Source organism: Meleagris gallopavo, chromosome 10 (genome assembly GCF_000146605.3).
Source record: "Meleagris gallopavo isolate NT-WF06-2002-E0010 breed Aviagen turkey brand Nicholas breeding stock chromosome 10, Turkey_5.1, whole genome shotgun sequence".
NCBI classification, from domain to species: domain Eukaryota; kingdom Metazoa; phylum Chordata; class Aves; order Galliformes; family Phasianidae; genus Meleagris; species Meleagris gallopavo.
In genome coordinates this window covers 12,114,938-12,137,645 of record NC_015020.2, presented here as the reverse complement: position 1 = coordinate 12,137,645, position 22,708 = coordinate 12,114,938, and the positions used below count along the sequence as shown (strand labels likewise).

The following is a 22,708-nucleotide window of genomic DNA, read 5'->3' as shown; positions in this document are numbered from 1 at the left end:
AAGGAGAAGGTGTTTCATTCTCTGGGACATCACTTTGCATCCGAGCAGGGACTCCTTACATCTCAGCCAGTCTCCGGGCTGGAGGAAAGGAGGTTGTCCCATCATATCGGTTCCCTGCGGGGTCCCAGCATGATCCTGCTGCAAGAGCAAGTGAGCAATTCCTTTGGCTGCTCTGCACTGCTGGTCCCCACCACATATGGGACAGAAGCTCTCCTCCTTGTGGAACACCCCACTGGTGCTCTGGGGAGCCGTGGAGCTCAGAAGGTTTTACCACCAGCGTTACCTGGTAGGCTTTGCTTGGACCCAGCACCCGTGGGGGCTTTGCTTGGTTTTACCTGGGGATCCACAGTGAGACGAGGCATAGAGGAGGCCCTCCCAGAGACAGCGTGGTCCTGAGTGTCCACGGGAAGGTAGCTGCCACGGTTAGAGGGTTGCACTCTTTGAAACTCCCTAACCTCTGGCTCCTGGAAACAAACACACAGCCACGCTCTTGGGATGGGGTCAGGGCACGGTTGGGCACTACTCCTCGGGGGGACAGGTAGCCTGAGGTGGGTTTTAAGAGGGCCAGCAGGGAAGTCTGGGAGAGATAGCAGCCTTGTAGCCACTCAAACTGACCACCATTTTGCAAACCAGGTGAGCTCAGGTGTGGGACTTCAGGCTCACCCCTTGTCCAAGTCCACCTCGCACCTCATTCCTTCAGTGCTGGCAGTGCAAACATTGCCTGGATCAGCCCAGCCACCTAGGCTTGATTTCCTTTCCCAATCCCTGATTTAGGGGAACGGGGCACAGGACCCGTGTCAGATTGAGGGAGGGTTGGCAGAAGGGGCAGGGACTGCACATGTGTGTGGTACACAGCTCACGGAGTGTGACAGAGCACGGGGACACAGACCGGGCTGGAGACGCACGGTGGTACCCAACAAGCACTGTGGCAGTGCGTGGCTGCACACACACAGACACAGAGAGAGAAATACGTGTATAGATGCACACACACACACGGACACTGCTGCTGGCATGTGTGCGAGGCCGGAGGGGCGCACCCTGTGGTGATGGTTTGGGTCGGGGACACCAGCACTGACAACAAAATGAACATGAATCCAAAAACATCAGATACCATTGCTCAGCACGGGGTAACCCACTGAAATGAGCGCTCAGGGGAAAAAAAAAGAGCAGCCTGCAAAAAGAAGGATGTTTTACTGCAGGGCATCAGACCGTGCTCGCAGTCCTGTCTGCAAGAGCTGAGGGGCCAGATTCAAACACAACGATGGTCCCACACCTCCCCGCGCCCACCAGCATCCTTCTGGGAGCGCAGGCAATGCCCGGCAGGCAGCGTGTGGCTTTACCAGAGACTGGTGCTCCTGGAACTGCCCCTGGGCTGGATCCATGCACGCCAGCTGGAAGATCTCCTGTGGTGAGAGTGGGCTCAGCGAGGGGAACCCACTCCGGCTGCTCCTGCAATAATGGTCTGGCTTCAGGGTGGGCACGACTCAGGTGTTGCTGTCACTTGGGGAGGGTCCCCACGCTCAGCCCCGATACAGACATCCCTAATACAGCCACCATGCTCCTTGGAGAGCTGAGGCAGTGCCCACTCCCCCTTCCAGAAATAGAGAAGCTGCTGGAAAACCTCACCCCTTGTCGAGGCAATACTCACAGTCCTGTGAGAGTGTCCTGCTGGAGGTAAGGCAGAGCCTTTGCGTTGGAGATGATTTCCTGTGGCAAAGAGGATGGCTCCATGCGCTGGAACATGGGCGCGTTTTTCTGAGGGGAACAAATGAAGAAGCTGAGCCTGCATGAAACACAGTCCAGCTCTTTAACTAGAAAGCACGGGGAAGGCGAGGGTGTGCACATATTCACTGTCAGAGGCTGAGGATGCACGTCTGTAGCCAACAAAACCCAACATGCACCAAGGGATGGGCAGCACCTGTTGAAAGCCAGCACCACACGAACCAAGAGCCCCTTGGACATCCTCACTTTGGCTCCCCAGCCAGCTGGGGGCTGGACAGGTGTCAGGTCAGGGTGTGATATGAAGCACGCTGTCTTTGTGAGGGTGCTCCAAAAAAACCCATCCTGAGCACCACATGCCCTCCCTGAGCCTCACCTGCTCCTCCAGCTGCTGCCTCTGTTTCTTCGCCTTGCTCTGCTTGTAGTAATCCATAATCATCATGGCTGCATATATTTTGCCAACAGTCAGGTCAGAGGCTGAGGGCATGAGAAGAGAAGGAAGAAGGGATGCTTTTGTGTCAGTAGAAATAGCAGATCTGAAGGCACCAGCACTGATCTCAGGAAGAGCCCAGCTGTGGGATGCCCTGATCACCCACAAACTTCTCACCACTGAGGCAGTGAAAGAGTTGAACGTTTAGGTACATGGGAGGAGATGAAATGGATGGAGGTGGCAGGAACCATAATAAACCACCAAAATGCACATCCTCATCACATCAACAGACTAATTGTGCCTGAGAGCAATGAGTTTGGACCAGGTGACCTCCAGAGGTCCTTTCCAACCTCAACCGTTCTGTGATTCTGTGATTCACAGTGCTCAGCTTGCTGCTCCTGTATGCTCCAGAATGACTTACAGGAGACCTCCTCTGTGAACTGCGTGTTTCCCCAAAGGGCTCCCATGAGCAGGCCTTGTAGCAGCACAAACCCTCTTCCCAGCTCTTCCCCATCCGGGGTGTGTCTGACTGGTCCCCATCTCCCAGCAGGAAGACGCTGCTGCAGGTGCAGTGAGAATTTGGCAGTGGTCGTGGTCCATACAGAGACTCACTTTTTGGCATAGGTACCAACAGGTCGAGCATCTTCTGGGACAGGTGAGGCCAAATGGTCAGGATCTCCTTTTGAAGCTCAGAGTCTAACTGCTGCCAATCTGCACCACCTTGAACAGCAAAGAAAAAGCAGCCCATGTACATCAAGACCTGGCACCCATCTAAAGGCACCACTTCAGTGAGGTTCACTCACAGAGATGAGCAGCGCCCAGCTCTCGGGGCTGGGAGAGCCACGTTCCATCATGCAGCCTGCTCTCCTGCTCTTGCAGGGAAACTTACCCACCATTCCCTCCATATGTGCCACCATCTCCCATCCCCTGCCCTCCCACTCAAAGCTGCCATCTTCGAGCTCGCCTTGGGTCCGTCTCTGCCGCTCCAATCCTACTCCAGCCCACACACACCTGCTGCTGCCCCACTTTCTTTTTGCTGGGGAGCAGATCATGTGCTGGTGGAAGAGCAGCTCTGCTTGGCTGAAGTCCTTAAAGCAGAGCCGAGCTTTTTGGCCAGCAGCAAAGGGATCTGCTGAGCTGTGGAAGAACCAGGCTCAAAGTAAGCCATTAACACACGCCAACTGAGGCTTGGGTGCCTCTGGGCAAGGGAATTTGGCCAGCTTCAAATCTCTGCTTTATCCAGAAAGGGCTCAAACCTGATTTTTATGATGCAGGCAGCGCCGGGCTCCTGCTGATCTTGCCTGGGTTGGGCTTTCTGAACTCTTCCCAGGGGACAATTTGAAAGTGGCATGCTTCCGCAGAAAGCTTTTGATCTGATGAATCAGAGTGTTTCCAGCAACAACAACAACAAAAAAAAACCATTTTTTTCAGCTCTGAACATGTTGTGCTCGCTGTGAGATAGATTTCTGCTCCTCAGTCTTTGGAGCCAGGCACACGTGATGTGTCTCCCTCCTTGGTTTGTCTTTCTACTTGAGGAGGAAGGGGGATTCTCCCTCTCCTCTTTTGCACAGTGGGTGTAAAGCAGGTTTTGCTCTAGGAGCAGCTTCTAGTGGAAAACTGACCACCTCTTCCCTACATAAATGCAATCCTGCTCCTTACGAGCAGCAGAAATTTGCTTGCTTGGATCAATCACTTCCATCCACACGCCAGACTCAGCCCCAGTTTGGCCATGATGCCAACAGGACTGCTCCAAAACCTTCCTGCTCTGCCCATCCCCAACCCCAGTGCCATTACCTTTGGCAATTTTGATGTCCAGGGCGGTGCGTATCAGCGCCATCAGGGTGGAGGTGAAATGGACTGTCATGTCCTCAGCCACGGGCATGTTCATCAGCACCAGTCTCTGCGCAAGAGAGAGAAGAAAACAGCGGACGGAAAACAATATCGAAAAACACATCGACCAGGCTGGAGGAAAAGAAATTAAATGTTAAATAAAAGGAAAAAAAATAAAATAAATTAAAATAAAATAAAATAAAATAAAAAGCAACAAAGAGTGTCAAAACAGCACAGCCAAAAAAGAAGGGCAAGGATCACCCCCGCCACCCCCCGGCTCCTTCCACCCCAGGACACCGGCTCACTGCCTTCCAGGGCTCCTCCTGCACCCCAGGAACGGCCCCTGGGCCCCCTCCCCAAAAAAGCGCCTGACAATGGGCCACCTCCCAGCACTTTGTGGATGCCTGACCCATCAGGGGAACGGCAGGTGCTGGGGAGGGGGAGAGGGGGGCTCAAGTCTCCGTTCCTGGGTGGTTTGACTTTCCAGCTCTCAACCCTTCCCACCTGGGGCAGGGGAGAGGAGGGTCCCTAACCTTCAGGGACTTCGGATCGGCTCGATTCCTCTAGCATGCTACATCCTGGCGCCCCTTTTTGCGTCTTTCAGAGATGAAGTTTGCCAGCACATGCACAGGGTCCGAATTATCCAAGGGTGGGGAAGGGAAGGAGGGGGAGAAAAAAGTGCAGAAGGAAAGAGAGGAGGGCAACCAAGGCAGGTCAGACACGCCATGCTCCTTCCCCACCCTGGGCAGGCGGGGTGCAAACCAAAGTGACCAGATCCACTTTCCAGAGAGTATATTTTGCTTTGTGAACTCCTGGGCTCATCCCTTCCCTGCCAGTCCCTTCCTCCCCAGCTTCTCATGTCTTCTCCCTGCCTTCAACCCCTATGATGGGCATATGCATGTGAAAGCACATAACAAGCGCTGCAGTGTGCTTGCAAGCACACAGACCCCCCCTTATTGTTAGCACCTCTGCCAGTGCTGCTGAAAGGACAGCAACTAGCTACCAAGGGAAGGCCCAGCTCTCTCCAGTCTGGGCAGCACATTGCTCCAGGTTTCATCCTAGCTGTTCCCAACCCACATCTCTCAGGGCTCCCTGAGCATCCCGTAAAGCTCACAGCTGTCTATTGGAGGCACCTGGGTATCCCCATAGCACGAGATGTCCCTCGGATGTCTCGAGCCAATGTGCTGCAGAGATGCTCCTGCAAGATGCATCCTTGCTGCCCACCTGCTTCCCATCTCTGTGAGGTTTAGTTGGCTAGGACAAGGGTGGCTGCAAGCCCAAGGGTCAAACTCCTGGGCTAGAGGTCTTAGAGACATGGCACCCTCCTGAAAGTGCTGTGGACCCACTCCTCACCTTGTCTTCAGCCCTCCCACCTCCACACTTGCCCTACCGCTGCCCCTCTCCTTGCCCTTACTCGGGGGTCTTCCACCCCAGAGCTCTCCAAATTTGCAAGTGACAAGGGCAGCAGAGACCTGCCAGCGTGGCCAACACCCTTTTGGGCACACCATGGGTTGGAAGCCTCCAGCAAACCCCAGGTCCCCCAGCCCCACCGCCCACCAGCTCCTGCTTGGCCCTAAGCCCCCAGAGAAGGAAGGGTTGATCTACCTTATAGGCCACTTTGGAAGGACATCTCTTGCCGAGGCCTAGCGGTGGTGACATAAGAGTCAGCATTTCATACATCTCAGTGTAATGGATTCGGCCACTGCTCATGGAGGGGGAAGGGGAGGGAGGGAGATGCAGAGAGAGAGGAGGCATTCCCAGAGAGCAGAAAAAACGTACGAACAAAATAGTACAGGAAACAGGAGAGAAAAAACAAACGGACAAACAGGAAAAGAACAGGAAACCCGTTAATCAAGGCAAATCATACACGAGAGACTGTCCTGATGTGGATTTATAGCACTGCTCACACAGACCCAGGAATGCTGGCAGAAAAGCGACTCACCCCGCTCTGCTGCTGGCCTCAAGCGCCCACCTCGCCAGCAGCCCGGGAGTCCTCCTCCTGCCTCACCCCCGTCCCTACGGCCCTCCAGGAGCCCCCGCCTTGTCCTACAAGGTTCCAGGGCTGTGTGCGAGTGGTATAAATCAGATACACGGCACTCGAGCCATGGGTTATTGGAGGTCGGGTGGTTTGCACCACGGCGACTCAATGCGCTCAGTGGCCTGCGTCGTGTTCTTCCCTCCCGGGGGCCTGGGGGTTGCTTTGTGTGGCCACCTAACCCATAGCCGGAAGGCTGTGTATCCCCATCTCATAAGGTCTATGCAATTGGGAGGCAGCGTCTTGCATAGAAGGCAGTGGGCCAGGGTCACTTGTCAAAGGAAGATGCCCAGTTGCTTCCGTCTGGCTCTGCGGATGGACCGCTTTCCCACCATGCACCAGTGCAAAAGGCATGCTGAATCGGCTGAAAAAATAAAATCAGGAGGAAAAAGTTGTGCATGCCATGCTCCCGCCCTGGCTCTCTCCCGCATGCGGCTGCAAGTTCCACCAGGTTGGAGTTTAAAGAGTCTCAGCAGAGGCAGCTGTTTGGGCCTTCCAACATTGGGGTTCGTTTGGGTTTCCCATCGGGGGCAGCTAGGACGGGCCCCACCTCTCGCTTCTCCTCTTTACCAGGGCCAGTCTAGGGTCACTGTCACCAGAAACTCCCTGTGCCAGGCTCTGCACACCCAGGAGGATGTCTACGTGCATTTCCCAGGGATGCTGGGCTTGGCCACCTCTTCTTCTCCTCATGCCAAGCCGCTGACCTGCTCCACTGGGGGGGTGGCTGATGGAGAAGGGCAATAGTAGCATGAGGGCCATCACGTCAAGGACAGGAGGAGGATGGAGAGGAACCCAGCTCAGGCAGGTGGCTGGGGAGAGAAGGATGCCGCTGGGATGCTGGCTGTTTCCCAACCCCAATGGTGAGAGGAAAAGTGCGGAGGTATCTCCTCTTCTCAAGGGCATCAGCCGCTATGGAAGCAGCTCCTGGCCAAAGAGGTCCCTGCTAGGTTAGTTCTGATGTTTCTGATATGACCATCTGCAGTGGGCTGCCGGTGGGACAACCTGTCCTTTAGCGGAACGGACGTATCTAAAAGGCCTGGAGAGAGGATGATAATAATGAGGGATGAGATGGGCAAGTGAAAATACCCAGATCCAGCAGTCCATAAGCAGCGCCATGGCAGAGCTGGCTGTACACTGACTTGAGGTGTCTAGGGTGAGATGTCGACTTCAGAATTCATGTGCTCAAAAGCTTTGTGCAACAAGGAAGCAAGATAGTGACCATGAACCCGTCCTTCCTGCAGAGTGGATTTTAGCACTCCCAGCATATGTCAGACTTCACCTTTTGCACTGAGAGGAATGGATTCCCATGAAAGCAAGAGTTTGCATCAACAGCCAGCAGATATTGCACAACTGTGCTGCTCTTACAAACAGTCTGCATACATTGCATCTGCTCAGAGCAGAGATCTCATATCATTTTGCTCAGCACAGCTGTGCCCAGAAGCACATCCCCATGAAGCCAAACACAGGAAGGCATGTAAAATGCTATCCATCTGGACAGGATGGCTTGCCAGAAGTAGAAGGGGATGAAGAAAGGCAGAGAGAGAGCCCCAGGGAGCAAAGCTGACTGTAAGGGTGCATTCCCAGTGAGGTGCAATTACAAGACCTGCTCGCCCCAGCACAAGGACAGAGCTTGCTGGATTTCCATGGGAAGGCTTTCTGCATCTTGTGAGCCCACCTGCAGATGGCCCAGCAGATAAGTTTCCCTACCATCCCATGCTGCACCCCTACGCAGCATCTTGAAGTTGCTGGACCACCGTGTCCATAGCATCCTGTCTCCCACTCCATAAACTTCTTTGCCATGTTTCTGCAAGTATTTGTTGTCAAATTGCCTGGTGATGAAAGGCTGCAGGCTTGCTCTCATACATCACTTTGAAAATGATGGCTCTTGATGCCTCCAGGAAGGTGAACCTGTGCACTGTGATGTGTCAGGCAGACTCCCCAAGCTGCAAGATGGTTGACATTTGGGGATCTGGACCATGGTAGCAAAACACGATGACCACGTGGACTTCCTTTCTTCACCAGTTGTCTTCTTGGAACTGTTCCAGGCTGGGAGGAATCCCAGGAAATCTCTCATGTCCTTGAAATGCCCTGTACACAGGGAGGAGACCATGATGCACAATGAAGAGAAGGCCAGAAGGATATCTACCTACCACCCCCACTGCTCTGTGCATCCCACAGAGCCAGTAGAAAGCCCAGACAGCTGCAAATCTCCCTCCTACGAGGGATCATCACAGGTACACCTGCAAGCACCTGGTGCTCTGGCTTCGGAGAGCAGAATTTCCCAGCAAAGCCCTGCAGCCAACTGAGAAAGGCCAGAATTTCATCCTGCAGGTGCCTTTTGTTTGCAGGAACAAAGCATTTTGCCAGGAATGCAACAGAGAAGTGTGCAAAGGCTGTGGACTGTCTCCTTGAAGGGATGAGCTGTCTGAGATTCTTGCAAGAAAACCCTCAACCACCTCTTCATCAACGAGCTGACTGAGTGCCCGAGGCTTGTCTGGCTTCCTCCACTTTGCTCCTGGTCTTAGCCTTCCAGATGTGTGCATCATCCTTATGGGCATCTGCAGAGGATGACAAACCCACTTCAGGGATGCTGGAGAAAACACAGCAGAGAAGATGCAGAGGAATCTCTTTCCTTGCAGGATAAAGACTGGGGAGCACACCTCAGATGCTGTAAGGGATGAAGAGGGAAGACAGAGCGCTCTGATTCGTCCTCTTCTGCCACAGACACAGACATGGGTGTTGTGGCACTGTGGAGAAGGCAGCGGTGTGGGGTTATGCTCAGTTGCCATTCTAAAAGTCAATCTAAAAGAAAGTGCACAGGTGCACAAGGATGTCAGATCGCTCCTTTGGGCTTACAGCTGAGAAGCTGCCTCGAGCAGAGGGATGGCTGAGCTCCAGAAACCAGGAATGAGCATGGGTGGCATGCTGTGGCACCGCAGGCTGGGGTGGCCACCACAGAGCCAGCCTGGCCCCAGAAGATCCCTGATGCCACCTCCTTCTGGCAACTCCAGCAAACAAAGGGCAAGATGAGCAAGAGAAGAGCTCCCCTGATCACTGAGATCTGAACTGCGTCCTCTGAACATCACGCTTAGAGCATGGTGCGTCAGGCTCAGCACCATGTCCCCAGGTGTCCTACAGGGAGCGGGGTCACTCTGGTCTCCCAGTCCTCCCTCTCCAAAGCAACTGAGCCCCTGACACCCTTCTGCCTTCACCCATCTCTCCATCCCCAGCAGTAAACCACACCTGAGCCCCCAACAGGGAAGAGAAAAAGCCCTGCTTCCACAGATGCTACCTGGAGGAGCCCAGTGGGGGACAGTGGCACATGTCCACCGAGCTGAGGCTCTGAGCTGATGGGGCAGGGGGGGATTGGCACAATTTGACAAAACCCACCCCGGGAGGCTCTGGGCCCCCCCGGAGGGAACAGCTGCTGGCTCTGGGAGGCCATGGACCTCTTTAAACTCAAAGGAAAGCAACGTGAGGGTTCCCTCGGGAGGCGCGGTGGGGGCGGAGCGGGGGAAAGGAGGGGTGGATGGTGCGTCCCGTGGCCAGGTTGTGGCGGAGGACTGGGAGGCAAACCTTGCACGCCACCCTGTAGGGGCAGTTCTCTCCTAGGCCCAGAGGAGGCGAGATCACCCGTACTAATTTGTACATATCCTTATACGAGATCCTGCCGCTGCAAAGGAAGCACAGGTGGGTTAATAGGACACTGAAAGGGTGGAGAGCTTCACCAGGGGGCTAGGACCGGCTGTGGGGTAAGACCCCCAGGGGTGCATGGCTCTTCTCCTTCTGGCTCTGTCAGACCCAGAGAGGGGGAGTTGTGAGCTCCAGTTGCTGCCCTCTCCGTCACGTGTCAGCTCACACCTCCTCACCCTGACCCACGCTGACCCTGGAGAAACATGGTGTAGGCAGTGGGCACCACCCCATCACCCTTCCTCATCGTGCCCCTGGCTATCTATAGTTAGTGGGAGAGGGCTGGGGTTTTAGAAGGTAGATATTGGTTGGGTTCTAGCAACCGCAAGCCCTTCTCCCTTCAGGTGGAGCTGCATCTCCCACATCAGAACCCTCTGGTCCTTCCAGAGAGGTTGGCAGCTGAGTCAATTGCATCTCCAGCATCTGGGGAACATGAGACAGGGAGAGATAATGTGACCAGCTGCTGGCCGGTGGCTCTGGCACTGGCACCTAGGTCTCTGGTGGTCTGTTCCTGTGCTCTGATCACCAGAACACGCTCTGCCAAGGGTACACATTATTAGAAGCAAAACCTCCCCCACACACACCCCCTTCTCTCCCAAACCCAGACCCAGCAGTAGCAGTGGCGGGATACAGCCCATATCCCTCCATCACTGCTGAAATAAGGAAGCAGTCGAGGTGGGGAGCTGGCAGGACCAAGCGCAGGGATGCTGAGCTCTTCACCCCGCTCCAGCTCAGAGCCCTTTGGGAAGCAGGACTGTGGGGTGGATTTGCTGAGGTGCAGCATGCTGCAGCCTCCTGGGCATCCTTGGACAAGCTTGGAGGGAAACCATACAGGGAGGCAAAGAGCAGCATTACCACCCTACCTTGTGCCTTTGCCTCAGGTTTCTCCTTCTCTTGTCCCCTCTCCATCACTGGCCAGAGCTAAGCCAACCATGTGGGCAAAACCAGTCCCTGAGCCTCCCTAGTGTAAGACTTGTACAGTCTCCCCTGAGACCCTTCCTGAAACGTTCCCAGTGTCAGGGTGCAGAGCTGTGCCCAGTGGCACCCACTGGGATGTACTCACCTGTTCTTCACCCCACAACAAGGGCCAGCGCTGCCCCAGTGGCCCCAATACCACCATCTGCTCACAGCCCCTACCCGCCAGCTACGTATCATGACAAAGCTCATGACAAAGCTTTGCTCAGAAATCAGAGAGGGCCTTTTGCAGCAACTGCCCTTGGAACCCAAACACCGACATGGGGTGAGAGTGGCTGGCGTGAAGAAATCCTTTCCCATACCCACAGGCGAGGAACCCCACAACAACCAGAGGGTGTTTCATCTCATATCTCCTCTGGATATCTACTCACCCATGCTCACCTTCCCAAAGGCACAGCTACCTGCTCACAAGCCAATTCACCTGCCCATGCAACAGCACTGGGCACTGGTGAGAGGCCATGTGGGAAGAACCTGGCCAGCTCTGAACTGAACTGGGCTGGAGACCAATGGTGCAGGAAACTGTGCCAGGAGGTGATATTAGGCTTATAAAACCTCCTGGTTTCTTAAGAGGCAGATTAGCAGAAGAGGTGATGCTTCCCTAAGGAGCACGTGCATCGGCCAAGGGTCCTGAGTTAAGAGCACCCAGGCACAGTGTTGGGACGTGGCTCCAAAAAGGGTGTCCCTAGGCTGAGGGAGGAAGGGACCACACAAGACACCTTCATAGTGTTCTCTGCTCTGCTGAGGGCTGCACACAGCTCTTGAGATGCTCCACACCATCATGGGAGGAGCAGCACAGAGCTGCTCCAAAGCCAAAGCCTGACTAACCAGTGTGGCTCATCCCATTGCCGAGAGCAGGGTGCTGCCTACAAACGGAAGCCTTGCTCACTGGGGTTCTCATCAGCAAAGCTGTAAGCTCAGGAAACAAAGTGCATCCATCTCCTGTAGGGTGGGTGCATAAGAGCGCCTGTCCCCAGCCTACAACAGCTCCCTGGTGATCTAGAAGGACCCCAGCAGACACTCAGCATCTCCCTAGACTGGGGACAAGCCACCCTCCACTGCACCTTGATGGGAGCTATGGGTGCCAGGGACCAGGCTCTGAAGCCTGGCTTGTTCGGAGACCAGGAAGGTTGCAGAGATGGGCCTGCCTGCAGCATGGTAGAGGAGGAGAGGGACAGCAGGAACCATGGGTAAACACCATGGCCAACCGTGAGCATCTTCAGGATATCCCCTAAGGTGCCTGTGCCACCAGGCACTGCAGGAACCAGCTGCTGCCCGTGTAATGTCCATGAATGAGAGCAGTCCTGCAGTGACCATCCCAGGCATCCCAGCCAGGTGGTTTCCAACAGCAGAAAGCAGAGACACCTACTTAAAACCAGACTGGAGAGGCTGCTTGGGAGAGTAGGAGCTGGCTACATACCACGCTGCTCTGTCATACTCTGCCCAGATCCGGACAAATTCATCTAGATGGTGAGGTCCCAGGATGGAGGAATCTCGTGTCAGGTACTCAAAATTGTCCATGATGACTGCCACAAACAGGTTGAGCATCTAAGTGAAAAGGAGAAAGGCAGAGAGAAAGGGAAGTGGGGGAAAGGGAGCAGAAAAGGAAGTCGTGGGAAGATGGAATTAAAGAAGGAATTGAGACAAACAGCAGGTGCTGTTTTGGAGAAGCAAGTGCTCCAGGATTGAAGCTATCTTGGTTGTAATGGGATGCAGGGCACAGTGCGAACCCCAAAGCCTTAGGGAAGGTGCTGGGTGGCTGCGGGGCTGCACCCCAGGGAAGGTGGGATGAAGGCATCCAGGATGACCCTGTGTCCAAGTAGAGGAACTCACCAGGAACGAGCAGAAGAAGATGAAGGAGACAAAATAGACGTAGGCCAGGTCGGTGCCACAGCGCTCGTTCTCATTCTGCCCGGATGTCGCCGTCGTGTCTGGCTCGCAGCCCTTGCCCTCCAGGCAGGAGAGCATGATCTCCTGCCATGCCTCACCAGTGGCACTCCTGCACCAACAAAGCCACGCTCAGCAGCAGGGAAGGATGCAGTGGGGAAGGATGTAGAGCCCTGAACCCCCAACCTGTAGCTGCTTACCTGAAGAGAAGCATGAGGGAGCCCAGGAAGCTGCGGAAGTTGTTGTGCCGGTTAATGTGGCTTTCCTCATCTAGTTTGATGTTGCCAAAAACCTACAGGGGGGAAAAAGGGTTCAGGCAACACCAGTCCTGCCCCAGACCAGAAAGTCTCCAGGGCCACGAGAAGTGACAAATCCCCAAATCCATCCTACTAACAACCCAGTGCCAAGGCCACGATAGGACGCGGTGAACGTTTGCAAAGTGCCTTAAATTGGAAAAATGTTCTGTTATTACTGTTAAATATTTATTCCACTTTTCCTGAGCCTAAAAATATTCTAACTGCAAGAGTATTTCTTCCCCTGTACGGGTTTTTTGGAATGCGTAATTGTGGAATATTTTCTGCCTCCAGCTATTTTGCTCAAATAACGCCCACAGACTTTACTGCTTGGGGATTTGTTCACAATGATGTTTAAAAAAAAATAATAATAATAAATCCAATACTACCACACGGCAGGGAGGGGGCTGAGTCAGATGGCAGTTGTTTAGCATGGAGAACACCTGGAGCCGGTGCTGAGATGTGTGGGATGGAGAGGCCAAAACCAGCCCAGCAACTCTTGGGGAAGGATGAGACCACATAGCAGCGAGCGATGCACTACCTGCTCTGAAATTCTGCTTCACCCCCCTCCCTAACAGCGAGCAGCAGGAGATTGCTTTTGTTATCACAGAGGCTTGCTCATCGGGCAGCTGAAGATCCTGAGTGCTAATAGAGATGCTTTGCGAGATCCTCAGCACTGGTGTTAGTCACCGTGCTGCCGAGCCAGTGCCGCGAGCACGTGCTGAAGTGAGAGCAGTGCTCATGTGCCTGTGCTGGAGCCTGGGAAGCCCACGTCTCCCTGTGCTGTGCAGACCCCTGCTCTGCTAAGGGCTGCAGGTCCCTGAGCTCGAGATCCCGACCAGTGTGGCCACCACTGTGTGCAAGAATGGGCTGCAGGGGACCATGTGGCGATGCATCTGTTGGGATGGGAAGCGATGCTCACCACATCCTTCCTACCAGGGAGACAGGGATTGGGTATGATTTTGAAAACCTGTGGAATGAAGAGGGAGTGATTGGGAAGCAGCTGCGGCACAGGCTGCCCAGCTGAGTCTCCACATCCCCAAGGGTACAAGCAGGGAGGAAGCAGGGAGCTCAGGGCACGCAGTGATGTGGCTCCTGAACAAGCTCTGCTGCCCTTGGGAACCAGGGCACCCAGAGCGGTGAAGCAGTGACAGGCTGGCTGCTGTGCAGGGTTGTAACACTGAGATGCGTCTCTCCAGCTTGTCTGTGCCCAAGGAAGCATGCTGAGCTGTCTGTGCTCACCTGCATCCCAATGATGGCATAGATGAAGAAAAGCATCGCGATTAGGAGGCAGACATAGGGGAGAGCCTGCAAGAGAAGCACGAATCATCTCCTTACACAGCTTCAGCTTTGGGGGCATACACCTCTCCAGGCCCATCCGCCTCTCCTATGAGCCAAGGAGCAGCATGCCAACACCGAGGCCCAAGAGGAGCCCAGTGTGTGTAGTCCTCACCTTGAAGGATTGCACAAATGTCCACAGCAGGATGCGGATGGTGTAACCCTGGCGCAGCAGCTTGATGAGCCGAGCCGCCCGGAAGAGTTTCAGGAAACTCATGTTGAAGCTGCTGGTGTTCACCAGCTGAGAGGAAAGAGAGGTGAGGGTCAGGGGGGAGGCAGCAGCACCCCGACCCCTACACCAGGGGCACGTGGCACCCAGTCTGCCCAGTCACCTTGGTGTCCGTCAGGATGATCTCTGTGATGCTGCCAATGACGGTGATGAAGTCAAAGATATTCCAGGTGTCCCGGAAATAATTCTGTGGGAGGAAGGAGAGGGTTTGAGGCTGGGACACACATAGACCCCTCCAGGCTGGCCTGGCACCAGAAAGCCCAGCCTGACCATAGTCCAAGGTGCTGAGCTTTGACTGCAAGTTGGACTGATCCGTATGGACACACACTCCATGTCCAACAGCAGTGGTGGTAGCTGGCTCGGGAAGCTCAGAAGGTCTCTCTCGACCTTCCAGACAAGATCCAAAGGAGCAATTCCAACCACCAGCTTGCAAGCGGCTCTCGGGATGAGACCCAGAATAGATAGCATTGATCTCACATTATTAACACCTTCCCTCTGTGAATCAGAGAGCTGAAACGTGCTGTCAAAGTCCAAATTAACACCTTTGCTGAGAATGGGATCAGATACTTACCAGAAAGCCAAAAGCAATGATCTTAAGGACGCACTCCAAAGAGAACACCATGGTGAAAGCGATGTTCAGGTACTTCAGGGCCAGCTCATAGGTGTATGGAGCAGAGTAGTACTAATGGAGACAGAGAGACATTGCCCTTGGCTGATGTCTGTCCCTGGGAGGACCTGTGATGGCCATGATCCTTGCCCCCGATGCCTCAAGATCACCTCATAGAATCACAGAATGGCTTAGTTTGGAGGGGATCTTAAAGATCATCTAGTTCCAACCCCCCCCGCCATAGGCAGGGTTACCAGACACCAGATCTGTCTACCCAGGACCCCATCCAACCTGTCCTTGAATGCCTCCAGAGACAGGGCACCCACAACCTCTGTGGGCAAACTGCTCCAGCACCTCACCACCCTCTGAGTAAAAAATTTCTGCCTAATATCTAATCTAACACCTCCTTATTCCCTTTCTTCCCCTCTCCATCCCTCTCCCAGGACAGCAGGCCCTGCTTCTGAGGAGGAAGCATCTCACAGAAATAACCCAAGTTGGTCCCATCCCAACTGATGCTTCTACTCCTCGTCACCCTAACCAAGCCCACTCTGACCTGCTCACCTTCATCATCAGCACCACAGTGTTCAAAGCAATCATGGCCATGATGGTATACTCAAAGGATGGGGAGACCACAAAGTGCCAGACCCGGTACTGGAAGGTGTGCCGGTTCTGGGGCATGTAGCGTGTGAGGGGCTTGGCACTGATGGCAAAGTCAATACAGGCCCTCTGTAAGAAAAAAAGTTACCTGGCTGATGGTAACATAGGGACAGTGGCCATACTTCTTAACATCTGGGGAGCTCCAGGCTCCTGAACTCCATCTGGTAATTTAGCAATCCCATAGAAACATCCTTCTTCCTCCCTAGACTGTACCTCATTCTTCTCCAGACTGCACTCCTCCATCATTTTGTCTCCTTGCTCTTGGAACGTGATGATGATGAGAGCCACAAAAATGTTGACAAAGAAGAAAGGGAAGACCACAAAATAGACAACGTAAAAAATGGACATCTCCATGCGGTTACTGCGGCTGGGCCCACGGTCCTCCTCCGTCACATCCACCGAATGCTGCAGCACCCTGTGGGCAGACAGGTGGAGGAAAGCAACGGGAAGTATGTCCATCAGGACTGCCACCACCCAGCACTTCTCACGGGATCTCCCTTGCATGTCCATCTCCAGCCATCCACACTCAATAAGATAAAACTGCTTTAACCAGCTTTACAGGGACAACCCTTCCAAGTGGCTTCAGCTTGCTTCACAGTGCTCTGCCCACGTCCCTGATGGATTTTCCAGTGCTTCACACAGAGAAAAAGATTTCCCAGTCTCTCATGAGTATGGAGAGAGCACTAGCCCTGTGGTCATTTCTAAAACTGACCTAAAATGAATGTACCTCCAAGAGGGAGCAGGGATAATCCATCATTCAATTTCGGACGAAGAAGTTAACCACAGCTACGTCCCCAGTCTCATCTGGGGAATAAAGCTCTTTTGTCCTGACCTAATTTCTCAGCCTTCCTCTCTTTCCCACTGTGCAGCAGTTTCTCTCTCCATCCAGCTGGGATATAGCCAGTTATTAACCCAGCTAACGCAACGGGCTCATGCCCAACCCATCCAAGGGAAGAGGATGGAGCAAATACTCACTGGGGCCAACCCTCGCCAGTGGAGACTGTGAACAAGGTGAGCAACGCCCAGATTATATTGTCATAGTGAAACTCATGTCGTTTCCACTCCCGGCACTTCACCTCCATCTTGTTCTTCTCATGGTCCACGTAGTTCCCTCTGCAAGGTTGGAAGAGAGCAGTAGCTTTGCTAGTACCAGGCTACAGGAGGGTTGTTCTATACCTGGGGCAGTGTGTGTACTGGGGGAGGGACATCTCTGCTCCTGTGGGGCTGAAGAAATGGGGAGAGGCTCGATGACAGATAGGGGGAGCAGAGACATGGAGAGAGCAGAAAAGAAAGAGCAGGAAGAAAATACTGGGCTCTACATCATTGCACGGGCTAATACGAAGTAATGGGATAGGACTCAGCCCATGCTGTCCATCCCCAGAAACTACATCCAAGAGCAAGTCATGACCAAGGGCTGTACTGGGAACTCAAAGGCAACATTGCCCAGCACCCTGCCTTTCCCAGAACTGTCAGCAGCACCGGACCCACAGGGCACATACATGCAGTCCTTCTCTGTGTCTTTAGAGCTGTCAGTGCAGTAGAAAAACTTCCCCTTGAAGAGCTGGACAGCAATGACAGCAAAGATGAACATGAAGAGCTTGTAGACAATGAGGATGTTGAAAACGTTCTTGAGGGATGTCACAACGCAGTCGAAGACAGCCTGCAGGAGAGGGCATAGCTCACCATGGGGAAAAACAGGGCAGAACCAGACCCTACTCAACACTACTGTGTGGAAAGATGCTTCCCACTCTGGTAGGGAAAAGAGGAAAGAGCTTATCTCTGTCCCAAGCAAAGGGACGTCTGGTAGATGACACCCAGCGTACCCGCAGTGATGGATATTTATATCCTCCAACACTTTCTGCAACCAGAGCAGCAGACAGGGACCGTCCCAAAGATGCCATTAGCGCTCAAGACCAATTAGTCAATACTCCTTTTTCAGTATCATCCCAGACAATGAGGCAGACTGAATACCCCTGCCTGCAATAGCAGCAGTTTCTGAAGCCTCAGAGGCTGTGCTTTGTGGCACAGCGCATCCAGAAATGAACTAAAGTAAGCCAGTGTCCAACACTGGTCATGAGGAAAGGATGAGATGAAAACCTGTGTATCTGGGGTGCCATCCTGGACTATATCCATAAGTCAAATACCTCCTTGTGAGGCTGGCTCGGGGCTTCCTTGGTCTCTTAGTCCTTTCCGGCTCCATAACCCATAGGCTCAAACAGGGAAATGCACGATTCTACCTCCACTACACAAATAATCCCTCTATTCAGCTGGGAAATCCCCTTCTGCTGTAACACGAGGACAGTACAACACACAAAAATGGAGTTGTTTGCTCTGGTGGGAAAGATAAGGAACTCTGGAAAGAGATCTGAGCTCTCCCAAAGCCAGGGCCAGGTAATTTATCAGGAGAACTGGGCTTTGCAGCCCGGTTCCACACCAGCCCCAGTATCCCTAGCAGAGGAATCAGCTCAGATCTATCCACAGCTGGTCTTGCTTTGAATAACTCCGCACACCCCAACGTGCAGCACCCTGAAAGGAGCCGTGTTTGAAAGCAGGGCTCCTAAAATGCAGCAAATGCTTGGAAAACGACTTGTTTATCGCTTGGGAGCAAACTGATGCTAATGCTGGAGGAGGCAGGCGTCAAGCCCACGTAGTGAAGTTACCTTGAGCTTCGGCAGCCGCTTGATGGTTTTCAGGGGCCTCAAGACCCGCAGCACACGGAGAGACTTGATTGTCTTGATATCCCGACCCTTGTTGGTCCTGCCACGTGGGAGGGAGGCACAGGCACCCAAAGATGAAACAGAGAGACAATAACCTTCCAGCTCCAGGGCTGGATGTTATACCCCCAGTGTGGGGAGGGGAACTGGGGCCATGCTCTGCAGTGAGGGCCAGCTCTGTGACTCTAATTTACTGAATGTGGTGATCAGTCCCACCCACAGTGTGTTTTTTTTTTCCTCTTCTAACCAAAGCCTGTGGGCTGGAGCCTAAGGTAGAGCAGAACAATCCTGGTGAAGGTGGCACAGCTTAAAAACCATCAAAGATACATCTTACAACAACAGATACCCTGAACTACACTCTTTTGCAAGGGTTAATGCTACAGGGAGAACATTAATGGGCTTAATCATTAAAGATGTAAACAAAGCCACTAATTAATACTCCAGAAAGTGACTATACTAACAGCCCTAGGATCCACACTTCTACCTTTAACATGCAGAGCAGTGAGCTCAGATCCCAGGAACTGTGGTTGGGAACACAGCTAAGGGTCAGCACAGATGTCAGACAGACAGACAGACACCTGCCCTCCTCCCATTCCCCCCCGTGGACACTCAGACAGCATAGTTACCCCAAAGCATTCCTGTTGGCAATCCAGCCCAAGCCACCGAACAGCATGAATAGAACGGAAAAGAGAGGAGAGAGAAAGAAAGTAAGGAAAGCATTTTGGGAGCCGCGTGGGATGGCGACAGCCTCCAGCAACACAGCCAGGGTGGGGACCCGAGGCAGGAGGACATCCATCACGTCCACCCATAGGCATGGCTTCTGTCCAGTGGTGCAAGGAAAAGCAAAGAGGAGGAGGAGGAGGCAGCTCCGCAGGGTGCTTCTGCCCTTGCACATCCACTGAGACAGAGAGGGCCATGCTCTGAGCACCGCTCAACCTTCCCTCCCACTGCAAACCCACAAGCCAGGTCTTACCACAGCTCTCAGAGCTGCATGCTAATGCCTCCTCCGAAGTTGCCATGGGAGGCAAAAACGAGCAGGGTCTTTAGTTATGGTGCTGGTTATTCCAGCTAATCTAATTACAGCTCTTTAGAGATTTACAGTGGTATGTCAGGCTTTTTATTTAGGCTGCATTTGGGGTGATGTATTAGCTTTCCAAGCTGAGAGCTGCAGACTAGAGGCAGGCATAGGCGGCCTCTCACTTGGAAAGTGGGTGCACTGAGTGGGCAGCAGACAAACAGCAACATCACCCAGAGATGTGGCTTTACAGGCAGACACGTGGGCATTGTTTTTTACTGTGGGATGGCACTGATGGCTGCAGGATGAGAGGGCACCACAGACCAGCTCAGAGAGCTCCTGCCATGCCTGGGGGGAAACCCAAACCTCCATGGGGGTGCAAAAGAGAATTCAGTGGTCCCATGTCAAAGGGGATCTCTCTGTCCCCCAAGAGGCTGGGGACAGGGAAAAGCCGCAATGCTGACAATGCAGAAGATGTGGGCACAACCCCTGCTGACCACATCCCTGTCCCCGCAGGCTATGGGGTGATGTCTACCCTCAGAGCAGAGGGAAAGCCACCAGCTGGAGAGCACAACTTCCAGCTCAGATGCATTCAGAGAGCAGCTCCACCACACAGAGTGCTGCCTTTGCTGGTTTTGTGCACCCTGGAGTGCATTGCAGGCGTACAACTCCAGCTCTGGCACTCTTTGTTCTCATCTATCTAACAAGTCCCTGAAGCTGCACAGCTTTCGGCCATCAGGGATACAGCTGGGCTTCACACGCAGTGGTAAGAAGCTATTCTCAGAGCACAAAATCACAGAGAACTCCCCCCTAAATCGTGGTCTTGCATCTATAACACACGGTCACATCTTCCCCCCTCCCAGCCAAGCAGAGCCCACAAGGCCGACAGCCACTCACGCCAAGGCGAAGGCCACCAGAGCTCCCACCACCACGATGAAATCTAGGATGTTCCAGAGATCTCGGAAGTAGGAGCCATCCTGCAGGATCAAGCCCTGATCGATCATCTGGGGGGATAAAAACAGGCAGGAGGGCAGCAGCTCGGCCACAGAGCTGAAGCTGCCCAGCTACCCAGCTGGGGTAGGGTTGAGATCCAGAAGCATTGCATTTCGAGGGGTCTGGATGCTGATGTAAGCAGTAGTGAGTTCTCTCATTCTAGGCTTTCAAGTTTCCATGAAACAAATTCAGGACCAGGATGGAAAACTTGAGCTATTTCCCACGCAAGATGCTTGCTCCCCTCACCACCACCAGCACAGCCAGCTGTCTTACCTTGATAACCATCTCGAAGGTGAATACACCAGTGAAAACATAGTCAAAATACCTCAGCACCTGCAGAGAGAGGGCATGGGTGTTCTGCAGCAGCTTCCCAGAAAAGGGGCTCACCGAGGCTCCTCCAGAGCAGCCACGAGACAAGCCCCATTTTGGAGGTATACAGAAAGGGGGTTTGCAATCACTTTGTTACGGTCGGAGTTGGTGAGGACGGGATCCTCAGCCGCGAGGGCGATGCTGCTGGCGGCGATGACCAGCAGGATGCACATCTCGAAGTAGCGCAGGTTCACAATGTAGTGGCAGGCTCTGCGCACCCTACGGCGAGACAGTCCCCGTCTGTTACAGCCACCCCATGTGCCCCACGTGTGCAAAGGCCATGAACTGTTCCAGGCTCTCGAGCCTGGTCCATCACCGAGGGAGAGCAGGTTGGGTGTTAGGAATAAAGTTCTTCTCAGAAAGAGTGGTGTGCATTGGCACAGGCTGCCCAGGGAGGTGGTGGGGTCACTGTCCCTGGAGGTATTACAGAACCATGGGGATGTGGCACTGAGGGATGTGGGCGGTGGACATGGTGGAGGTGAACTGTACAAAAGCCAAAAATAAAAAAGTCTCACGGGTTTGTGGTGCTAAAGATGAACATGGAGCTGTGTGGCACCATCGCTTTGCCTGTCTCGCTCTTCTCCTTCTTCCGCTTCTTCTTCTCCATCTCCTCCTCATCCTCTTTGCTCTCAGCCTCCTTCAAGGGGCTGGCTTCTCCATCGGTCTTGTTGCTAACTACAGAGAAACAAGAGCCTTTGCCTGCAGCCAAGTGGGGTGAGGGGCAGCTTCTACCCCAGACCTGCCCCACACCCTGCTGTGGGGACACCGGGAGGGACGACATGGGATGATGGGATGGACACCCCCACCCATCCCATGGATATAGATGAGGAAAGCCACGTGAGCAGGCTTCCGCTCCCCCGCGTGTGCTCAGGAAAGAGAGAGTGGTCCTCACTCTGTACCACAGTGGAGTCTTGGACATCAATCATGATGGTGGTGCTCTCAGTGGCCTTTTCAGTGTTGGCGGTGACGGAGGACAGGTCAGGCTCGCTGTGGCTGACAGTGCGGCTGGCCCCCAGTGCCGCTCCCCCCAGCAGGGCCTGCTCACTGGTGTCTGGGCTGCTGCAGTCCTGCTCGCCCAGGCTGCCCTCCATCCCCCGGGCAGGCTCAGGAGCTGATGCTGGGAGGCTTCCCTCCTCGGTTGGAGCCCCATTGGTCCTGTGGGACAAAAAAGAGAGAAAATAAGTGGAAGGCAATGATAGAAGGAGTCAGAAGGATTGCAAAATGTCCCCCAGCGACTAACCTGGTGGGGTCCCTGCTCGCCTCCGGCTCGCCTTGAATCAGGTCCAGTGCTGCGGCAGCATCCCCACGCCGCTCCCCATCCTGCATCCCCTCTGCAGGGCAGGGCTCCTCCAGCCCCATCTCCTGGCTGCCCGCACGGCTCTCCAGGGCTCCAGTCAGCTCCTTCCCCTCCATCCTGGCTTTTCGATGCCGGCTGCGCCGCTGGCTTTGCCTCATCCGCGCCCTCTCCTCGATGCCACCTCCTGCCCCTTCCTCACCCGGCTCGCAGTTCCCGTGGCACGCTTTGTGTTGCCACATCTCCTTGTCCCTCCTGGCGCGGGGCGATGGGCTCCTTCTGTCCTCCCCACCGCCTGGGTTGGTCCCTGGGGCCGGCTGCTCGGGACCCTCAGCCGGAGGCCGCTCTCCCTTGCCACCTTGCTCCTCATCGCACTTCTCCAAGGCAACGCCGTCCCCTGGTTTCTTGCGGCGGAAGATGCTGGCATGTGGGTTGATGAGGGGTGGCTCATCCTTATTGATGCCCTCCTGGCTGGACATCTGCATGTGTCGACGCAGCTGGCTGGTGCGCTGCTCCCACACCGACATGTGGTGCCTCCGGCGCCGCTCCCGCCTGCAGCAGAGACAGTCATGTCACCAATGTCCCTGCCGGTGCTGGCATGTCACCCCGTCCCATCCCTGCTGCATGCACCCACAG

At 54.2% G+C, this 22,708-nt stretch overlaps 1 protein-coding gene across 8 annotated transcripts in view; it reads right to left on the bottom strand.

Annotated features, from left to right (window-relative positions):
- Nucleotides 1-22,708, bottom strand: part of CACNA1E (calcium voltage-gated channel subunit alpha1 E) — a 60,431-nt gene that overhangs the window by 3,592 nt on the left and 34,131 nt on the right. For 2 of the 8 annotated variants that reach the window (XM_019618604.2, XM_019618601.2), the window contains 25 exons: nucleotides 22,019-22,624; nucleotides 21,671-21,933; nucleotides 21,294-21,453; nucleotides 20,868-20,997; nucleotides 20,683-20,742; nucleotides 20,314-20,420; nucleotides 18,348-18,444; nucleotides 17,187-17,347; nucleotides 16,663-16,800; nucleotides 15,901-16,102; nucleotides 15,592-15,756; nucleotides 14,995-15,105; nucleotides 14,527-14,610; nucleotides 14,310-14,435; nucleotides 14,099-14,164; nucleotides 12,764-12,855; nucleotides 12,510-12,675; nucleotides 12,097-12,224; nucleotides 5,585-5,681; nucleotides 3,944-4,049; nucleotides 2,762-2,869; nucleotides 2,096-2,196; nucleotides 1,649-1,755; nucleotides 1,341-1,449; nucleotides 336-464 (listed from right to left, as the gene is read on the bottom strand). In XM_019618604.2, the coding sequence (XP_019474149.1) occupies nucleotides 336-464; nucleotides 1,341-1,449; nucleotides 1,649-1,755; nucleotides 2,096-2,196; nucleotides 2,762-2,869; nucleotides 3,944-4,049; nucleotides 5,585-5,681; nucleotides 12,097-12,224; nucleotides 12,510-12,675; nucleotides 12,764-12,855; nucleotides 14,099-14,164; nucleotides 14,310-14,435; nucleotides 14,527-14,610; nucleotides 14,995-15,105; nucleotides 15,592-15,756; nucleotides 15,901-16,102; nucleotides 16,663-16,800; nucleotides 17,187-17,347; nucleotides 18,348-18,444; nucleotides 20,314-20,420; nucleotides 20,683-20,742; nucleotides 20,868-20,997; nucleotides 21,294-21,453; nucleotides 21,671-21,933; nucleotides 22,019-22,624 (3,619 nt within the window). Of the gene's footprint in view, nucleotides 1-335; nucleotides 465-1,340; nucleotides 1,450-1,648; nucleotides 1,756-2,095; nucleotides 2,197-2,761; nucleotides 2,870-3,943; nucleotides 4,050-5,584; nucleotides 5,682-9,590; nucleotides 9,688-12,096; nucleotides 12,225-12,509; nucleotides 12,676-12,763; nucleotides 12,856-14,098; nucleotides 14,165-14,309; nucleotides 14,436-14,526; nucleotides 14,611-14,994; nucleotides 15,106-15,591; nucleotides 15,757-15,900; nucleotides 16,103-16,662; nucleotides 16,801-17,186; nucleotides 17,348-18,347; nucleotides 18,445-20,313; nucleotides 20,421-20,682; nucleotides 20,743-20,867; nucleotides 20,998-21,293; nucleotides 21,454-21,670; nucleotides 21,934-22,018; nucleotides 22,625-22,708 lie in introns of those variants that run through there. The other 6 variants (XM_019618606.2, XM_019618603.2, XM_019618605.2 and 3 more) reach the window with 4 other exon arrangements.